Below are 8,871 nucleotides of genomic sequence, written 5' to 3'. Positions count from 1 at the left end.
CCATCTTCCTCCAGAATGACTCACCCCAATTTTAAGGAGAATTTTTATTATTTTATTGGGGAATTATTGTTTGTATCGGACTGAAAACATTGCAGTAATGCAGGAATTGACAACAATGCTCTTATTAATACCAGGAGGAGTGGGGGTTAACTGGGAGGTGGTAGAAATACTTCACACACTTGTAAAAAGAATAATAAGACCGGAGCGTCAGACAATCAAAGTGTCTCTCTCCGCTGCCTTTGTTGTCTCTCTCCAGCTGTTACTATCTATTTAAATAATAAAGCACAAATGCCAAAAGAAATTATCTTTAAAAAATGTGCATATCAGTATGTTACAGCCACAGGACAGTACACCTAACCTTTGAAAAATTACAAAGTGTAATTGAACTCAGACAGTAGGACTGATAAATTATGGCACTGGCATCACATTATATTGCTTGGAATGAAAGTTTCAGCTGTGTGTATGGACATCAGGGGGAATTGAAAAAATATTCTGTGGTATGATGTTTAGTGTGTCTCCCTCTTGTGGATAAGTATTGTAACTGCCAATTGTCCCAGTTTAACCTGTGAAGGTGACATGTTTTTTGTCTATCTTTGTGGAAATTTGTGTGTTTTTGAAGTTTAAAAGCCTCTAACAGCTTAAAACACACATTTCAAATTAGGCTCAGCCAGTTGTAATTAACAGATTTTTTAATTTATTGTTCAAACACAATATTTTCCAATCATGCAGTAGAAGGTTGTAAATCACCAATATACTGAAAGTACAGAACCAGGAGAGATAAGACATGAGCAGTCCAATTAATAAAGATCACAAATCAACAAAAGGAAATACTCTGCATAATACTCTGCATTATATTGTAACATGAACACATTTGTATATTGAACTGGCATTATTTCAGCACCATATTATAAACCAAGATGTACAGTATCACTGCCTTCATACAGTCATTCAATTTTTCTGTCAGAACTAAACCAAAGACAACTAGAGACATGGCTAACTGGTTATTCTTGAGAAGAACACTTTGCAAAAAGAAGAATTCCCTAACAGCCATTCATATTCAAATTCAAGTGATGTTTTTCCTTTGTAGAAACATACAGGAAAAGTCTGCGTAGGTCAGTCCCAAATGAATTCAATTTAAACAGTGTGAGCCCTGAGAGTTGTGATATTAAATATTTACCAAATTTGCTTTTGCTGCTGTTGTTGTTAACATTTTTGTTAGGTATTTACTTGATACCCCTCTATGTAGTTTTTGAAGTATTGAAGGAAATAGAAATAACAATGGGCTAGGCTTTAAAATGTTAACAGCATTTTTGTTTCATGAAATTGTTGAATTGTTTAAAGTATCTATGATGGTTTTGTAGAATACTATTAAAAAGGCAACTTCACAGTACACATCCAACGGAGGGAGACAGAGTGCAGTCTCCAGTTGCCTGCTTTTTGCAAATAAAGTTGTCCATCTGACTGATGCACTTGAAGGTTCAAGATATTTCAAGGAATGCGAAATTACAACCACACCAATGTATTAGACACTTACTGAGGTATAGGATTTAAAAACTGATGCAGCCCTTCCTCATATCGTTTCTTCTGTACCTTCCATACAGGCCTTGGCCATGCCTCCCCTCCCTGTCCCCCTCTTCCTGGCACTGCTGCAGCTTGCAGCTCTTACTTACGTGAGTGGTGGGGCATACTATGGACACAAGCAACACCCTCAGCCATACCAGCCAGTACAGCACCTCCAACACATGGGCATGGGCAAAGAAGGCTTCCCCCAACAACAGTATCTTGGAAAAGAAGTGTCCTATATGCAGTATCCCCATTACAGGAAGGAGCTACCCCAAATGCCCATGCACAAGGGCAAAGAAAACACTCGTAAAGGGGCCGGTTATAATGGTGGCCAAGACAAAGGTGAGGTTAACATTTTCAACAAACAATGCTCAACAATGTTACAAGAACACAAATTCAGATCTTGAATACATGTGACAAGACTCGTTCAAATATGACAAGGTCACAAACATTTCTCTATTTTTAATAGCATACAATTAGCTATTTTTATATTATTTTTTAGAGTACACAACAAAATATTCATGAGTGGCATTTTTAACACCAGGTGTATGCAACAACATGGAGGTTTTGTCCATGTATTTTCAAATTCATAATTTTTGGTTGAATATTTATTTAATTTCTCACAGGTCAGACAATTCCTAGTGGTGCTGAGGGAATTCCCCAAGGAGAGCCAGGCCCAGCTGGGCCACCTGGGCCAGAAGGACCTCCAGGGCCTCCTGGGCCTCCAGGTAATGGCCAGCCAGGACCTGTGGGACGGCCTGGACCTCCTGGTCCCCCAGGAGTGCCTGGAGTGGGCAAACCAGGTTTGCCAGGACTGCCTGGCAAGCCAGGGGGAAATGGTGACACTGGACCACAAGGAGAAATGGGCCCAAGGGGAGAAGAAGGGCCAGCTGGACAGCCAGGGCCTCAAGGTCCCCCAGGCCCACCTGGGCTGCCAGGAATTGGAAAACCAGGTGTACAGGGATTACCAGGCCAACCAGGGCCTAAAGGAGAGCCAGGTCACAAAGGTCTACCAGGACTTCCTGGATTGCCAGGACCCAAAGGAGACAAGGGGATGGGCCAGCCAGGACAACCTGGTCACAAAGGGCTCCCAGGGCTCCCAGGACCTGCTGGACCAAGAGGGCTGCCTGGTTTTGGAAAACCTGGGTTAAATGGGGCACCAGGACCACAAGGACCACCGGGAGACAAAGGACATCCTGGAGAACCAGGACCAGCTGGTCCATCTGGTGAAGGAGGGCAGCCTGGTCCACCAGGTGTACCTGGTCAAGGAAAGCCAGGCCAAAATGGCCTGCCAGGACAGCCAGGCATACCAGGTGGGAAAGGTCATCCAGGACCACCAGGTTTGCCAGGAAAGCCAGGACTGCCTGGATTTGGTAAACCAGGACTCCTGGGGCCAAAGGGTGATAAAGGAATGGGTGGGCCACCTGGACCTCCTGGACCAAAAGGAGATAAGGGCCATGGGGGCCTACCTGGTATGCTTGGACCCCCCGGACCAAATGGTCCACCAGGTCCTGCCGGCCCTATGGGACCCCCAGGAGGTTTAGGTGCACCTGGTCCTAAAGGAGACTGTGGAGAAGGAGGACCTAAAGGGCTTGATGGTGCCCAGGGCGACCCTGGTCCTTCTGGGATACCCGGTAAGGATGGTCTTCCTGGAGAGCGTGGAGAGCCAGGACCAAGAGGTCCGCCAGGACCAAGTGGTGTCAAAGGAGATGGTGGGCACAAAGGTCTACCTGGTACCCCTGGTCTTCCAGGACTTCCCGGGCCAAAAGGACAAGGTGGATTACCTGGTGAAATGGGACCTCAAGGTCCTGCAGGAATCCCTGGAATGGATGGTGCAGCTGGGCCAATTGGGCCTCCTGGTCTTCAGGGGCCAAAAGGAGATATTGGTCCAGCTGGTCCACCAGGCCCTGCAGGTGAGGGGAGTCCAGGTCTTTCTGGTCCAATAGGACCCCCAGGGAAAGATGGAGCATCAGGATCCCCTGGACAACCAGGTCCAGCCGGCCCTCCTGGACCACCAGGCCCACCGGGACAGCCTGGTCTGTCTCCCGACATGGCTGGAGTACTCTCCCAGATGGGCCCTGGACTAGATGGTGTTAAGGCAGGTAGTTATGGTAAGAAGGGAAAGTATGGAGGCAATGGAGCAGAGGTAATGGGTGCCAGTGGGTTAGAAATGCCAGCATTCACAGCTGTAGCAACAACTCCCTTTCCACCTGTGGGCACTCCTGTCATCTTTGACAAGCTCTTGTACAATGGACGCCAAAACTACAACCCCGAGACAGGAATTTTCACTTGTGACATGCCTGGCATTTATTACTTCGCCTACCACATTCATTGCAAAGGAGCTAATGTGTGGGTGGCTTTGATGAGGAACAATGAGCCAGTGATGTATACATATGATGAATACAAAAAGGGTTTCCTGGATCAAGCATCAGGGAGTGCAGTACTACCTCTACAACCTGGGGACACTGTGTATATTCAGCTGCCCTCAGATCAGGCCGCAGGACTCTATGCTGGACAGTATGTGCACTCCTCCTTTTCTGGGTTTTTGTTATATCCGATGTAAAAACACAAACTTCAGGGAAAGAGGGGCTTCAGTGATAACATAGTGAGAGCATATTTTTATACAATATAAAACAAGGTTAATAAACCTCCTTAGACTGACCAGTATTTTGTAATGTAGAGTCAACAAACTTTTAGTTTTGTCAGCAGAGATGAGAGGACAAGATAAAATATCTTGAGGAAAATCTAAAGTATGTTGGTCTGTATATACAGCAGTTTTTATACTGTATATCCTTACTGCCATGTAAATGGAAGAGCATGTTTTCTTTCAAGCTTTGAAGATATAAAAAGAAATGCACGAAAGTGCATTTAAGGAACACTACAAAGATGGCTGCAGGTGTTTCATACATACAGAAGAGTGCCAAAAACCCATTAGAGTGCAATTTGTTATTAGATAGAAAAATGTGGAGTGAACATGTATGTATATGCAGAGTGTATGCAAAAGAAATTAAACTGGCATCAATTTTAGTTACAAATTTTGTCCCTGTACCTCCTCAAAACTGGCAGCTACCCCATGGTGGTGGTGATGGTAAAGAATGTGAAATACAATGGAACACATGAAGACGTTCACTTTGGTTGGAAATTTTATTTTTCTGCATGCACACCTTTGTTTGAATACAGCCTTTGTCTCTCTGTTGTGACCTTTTAGGAATGACAATGTATTAAAAGGTTTGCATTTCAGTGGTTCCTACATTGTTAGAGGTAAATGCACTTCTGGTCATGTAACCTGCATATGAGCTTTAGGAAAAGGTGAAAAGTTAATTGTATACAGTAATAATTATAATAATTATGACCAAGAAAAGTTACATTTGCAAAATACAGTTTGGGAGCAACCTAAATGACTTCCACTGTGTTTGAAGGTCTTAGATATACGAGGGACAACTCATGTTGGTGATGAACTATTCATCAGTTGGTGGACAGTAGTCATACACATATCATGTAGGTGCACAGCTATCAAACAATGACATTTAATAATGACATTTTTCAGAGCCCACTTGGATCTTCCTCAGCTCAACTGGAGGATCCAAGTGCGATTGAACCGTTGTCATGATTAAACTTTTGTGACATGGAGTAAGTGTTTGTCTCATTTGAACATTGTGAACTTTTAATGGCAATGAATATGCTCACTAAGCAGAGCACAAAACAAATGAAAACTAACTTAAATAATAACATCTATGATTTGTGTTGCTGACAGACAGTTGCTCCCATAAATGAGATTCAAAAGGTAAGAATGTAGTCTGAATTTTATATTTTCATGTTTGCGCATACTGTAGGTTTAGGGGTGTGGTGCTGTGAGGAAATATTTTTTGTGTAAAAATACAAAGGTCAAACACACACACCATATTGGCCTGAACAATGAAAACCACTCCATACACTATATTAAATGAACCACAGCATTATACAGGTATAAATGACAGACGGTAACTATCAGAGAGCCCAGACCCTGCCTGTGTACATGTGCAGTTGTAAAGTTGTAACTACAAAATAATACTCAACAGGGGTTAAGCAGTGTTCCAGTTAATCCTGGTACTGGGGGAAAAAAAGTCAAACAAACTGCTAAAATGTATTCTTACTTGCTGTTTTTCATTTAAAATTCGATGTAAATTGTATTCTGTAACTGTTTTGTAAGCCTAATCCATTTTTAGTTGAGATGAAGTTAGAAAACTGATTTAAGTTCCGCAGCCTCCTTGGTCACATTTGTGTCTTGCTGCCAGGTTTACAGGGAATACAAAATACATTTGTATTGTATTGAATGTTGCAGCATTTCATCAAAACAGTTATGTCAATAATTTATTACTTGATCTGCTGATCACTTACATGCAATGACAAGGACATAAAGCATGACACCTTTTAAAGGAAAATAAATGTATATTTCTCCTTTTAACCATGGTGCTAATATTGTTGTTGTATCCAAAGATTTTATGTCTTAATGTTTCACATTTGTTATTATTGTCCATGTTGTTTTTTTCTAAATAAAAATTGTTAAATATAAAAACTGTTGATATCTCTATTTCTAAGCTCACAAAAAGCAAGTGAAACCCGTTTGACTGATGCTGGTATGTCGATCGTAAACTGCCTGATTAAATTCACTGTGGGGGGCCATCCATGAGAAACGGTAAGAGAGGCCATATACTGGAAAATGTCAACAGGATTGTTGGGTCACATCTGTCCTGATTGCCACTTCAGGTATGATTTCCTAATTATGAGGCTGCCTGGCTTTCTGATGATGTTTCAATCCACAAGAGAGCTGCATACCACACTGAGAGGTAAGACAATGTAACATGTAAGACACCACGTGCTCAGTCTTCACTGCTGTATTTTGAGAGCCTCAAGATGTGGAAAGTTAACTCGATGATGACTTAATTAATTGGATATGCCTGAATATGTCATAAAGTGCCTGCTTGTTTGGTACCCTTGATCCATGAATGGAGTTGAGAGAGTTCCAGGCATATGTGCAAATTTTATTGAAAGTGTGTTTGGGAAAAACGCAACAAATGACATGATAAAAGTGTGTTTTCTTCTTGATTAATGTGTCAGTTCCGGTTGAAATCCTGTCATGGCTACAGCTGGCTGTGTGCCGCGAGGAGAGATGCTGATGCTGCGGTGGGAGGGCTTTCAGGCTTCGGAGATTGTGCGCATGCCTAGAAGTGTGTACAACATCCATCTGTCACATCTTTTGTTGCACATTCAAACAAGGAGCTCAGCGAAAAAAGGAAATACGCCACTGTAAGTATCGTTAACAATCAAACTTCTACATGGTGTCAAACTCTATTCTCATTGGTAATGATACAGTGACGCCCAACATGTAGCACGTCGGCTACGTTGTGAAGGTAATGCTGAATTAGGTTATCGAGCAACAGCAGCTAACGCACTAGCCTGCTTCAAGCCGGTACAGCAGCCCAACTAATCTGCCTGTAATTATTCATATTCAGTTTAAATAGTTGTTAACGCCTGTTTTGTAAGGCTATTCCATTTTTAGTAGGAATGAAGTAAGAAAAGCAAATTAAGTCTCATAGCATCTTTACTGAGCTACATGTCTTGCTGCCAGGTTTAGGGTCTGTCTTATTGTGCTTGATTTCATGTCATTACGCAACTACTTGATTGTCTTTCCCGTTTCATAGGGTCTTTTTTGTGTGTGTTTTAAATTGCACATCTTTGAATATCTTGATTATATTTGGGTTTTCAACTGCTGACCAACAAGCAATATGAAGACATCACATTGGGGTTTAGGAAATTGTGATGCTCACTTTTCACTATATTGTAGACCCAACATTTAAATCATTACATTAAGAGTTTTAGCCCTTGTTGTGTTGAGTTTTGGCTTCTGAAGTGGGATGTGTTTTTTTTGCATCTGTAGGTTTCTCTCAAAAATGACGTCACGTGTTGGCCTCAGAGCTGTTGGTACCAATGGAACTGACTTTAAATTCAGAGAGAGGGTGGCCCCAGATTACCAAATGAGGCAAGTACCTTCTACCTATTTCTGATTTTGGTCATTGAATATGAATGATGACAGCAACAAAAAGGATCACTAATACACCTGGTGTATCTGTTATCTGTTTTACAGTGCTTCCCTGAAGTCAGAGATACGGAAATTAAACCTGGTCCACCTTCTCTTATGGCTGCTGGTGGCTGCACAAATGACTGTCAGCCACTTCAACCTGATGTCACATGACACAGTGTCCATGCCGTACCAGTGGGAGTACCCCTACCTGCTCAGCCTTCTCCCTCTGCTCTGCAGCAGCCTTTCACTGCCAAAGAACAATATCAGTTACCTGGTCATATCCATGATCAGCGCAGGCCTGTTCTCTGTAGCACCTCTCATTTATGGTGGAATGGAGATGTTTCCTGTAGCACAGCAGCTCTACCGCCATGGAAAGGCCTACCGCTTCATTTTTGGCTTTTCTGCAGTCACTGTTATGTACCTCATCATGGTGGTGGCTGTTCAAGTGCACGCCTGGCAGTTATATTACATGAAAAAGCTGTTAGACTCATGGTTCAACACCACTCAGGAGAAGAAGAAGAAATAATGGAGTGAACAAAGCCGTGACTGGGCAAAACTGTGTTTTTATCTTAATTTATACATAAGTTATTATTCATGTCTATTAATAGAGTCATCATCATCATGTAACATCATATGTTTTACAACAGCGTTCTTTGAGACATAGATGTGAAATTGAGTAAGATGTACAATTTATGGAGGAAACTACATTTTTTGTCACTATTACATATTTTATTTATAGAAGATGATAAATGTCTGGCACAAACAATCAGGAGTGGCACCAAAGCAACATCCACAAACATGGAATTGAATCATTTTGCATCCTCTTCATCCCTGCTCAGCTTTAACCCATACACAGAAATAGGTCATTGAGGCCGAGGACATCATTGTCACATCTCTAAAAATGTTACCATAATTCAAACTGAATGGATAATAGAGGTGTCAATGAGGACATACACGTTCCAAAATAGGTATTTTGCTTAGCAGTTGCTCTATGTTTGACATGGATGTGCTGATATTGTGTGCTTCATAAAGTCTACCTCTCACAATAACTTTTTTTTCCCTCAGATTATATCTAAGTCAATAAACAAGAAATAATAGCTGACAATAACTGCCTGTCCTGTCATGTTTTGAGGTTTACTCATTCAGCATCAGAAAGACAGTTTATTAAACCTGTGTATGTTAATGGCATATGCATTGTGACCTAAATAGAAATAAAATGAGTATTGTTCAACTTATTACAACTGATT

General features: G+C 41.7%; 2 protein-coding genes across 3 annotated transcripts; both read left to right on the top strand.

Annotated features, from left to right (window-relative positions):
• The first annotated feature begins 1,601 nt into the window (after positions 1 to 1,601).
• Positions 1,602 to 4,126, top strand: col8a1a (collagen, type VIII, alpha 1a). Its single transcript, XM_070976231.1, has 2 exons — positions 1,602 to 1,905; positions 2,190 to 4,126. Exons 1-2 carry the CDS (start codon positions 1,611 to 1,613, stop codon positions 4,124 to 4,126), a joined length of 2,232 nt encoding a protein of 743 aa, XP_070832332.1. The 5' UTR covers positions 1,602 to 1,610.
• A 2,646-nt stretch (positions 4,127 to 6,772) lies between these two features.
• Positions 6,773 to 8,853, top strand: jagn1a (jagunal homolog 1a). 2 transcript variants are annotated; one of them, XM_070976121.1, is made up of 3 exons: positions 6,773 to 6,849; positions 7,481 to 7,582; positions 7,688 to 8,853. In XM_070976121.1, the coding sequence occupies exons 2-3, from the start codon at positions 7,494 to 7,496 to the stop codon at positions 8,148 to 8,150; spliced, it is 552 nt and encodes a 183-aa protein (XP_070832222.1). In that variant the 5' UTR covers positions 6,773 to 6,849; positions 7,481 to 7,493; the 3' UTR covers positions 8,151 to 8,853. The 2 variants fall into 2 exon arrangements, with proteins under 2 accessions (XP_070832222.1, XP_070832221.1); XM_070976120.1 differs by lacking the exon at positions 6,773 to 6,849 and having other exon boundaries at positions 7,378 to 7,582; positions 7,688 to 8,721.
• Positions 8,854 to 8,871: the final 18 nt, after the last annotated feature.

The sequence above is a fragment of the Chaetodon trifascialis genome, chromosome 12 (genome assembly GCF_039877785.1).
Source record: "Chaetodon trifascialis isolate fChaTrf1 chromosome 12, fChaTrf1.hap1, whole genome shotgun sequence".
NCBI lineage: Eukaryota > Metazoa > Chordata > Actinopteri > Chaetodontiformes > Chaetodontidae > Chaetodon > Chaetodon trifascialis.
This window is presented reverse-complemented; position numbering and strand designations above follow the sequence as displayed.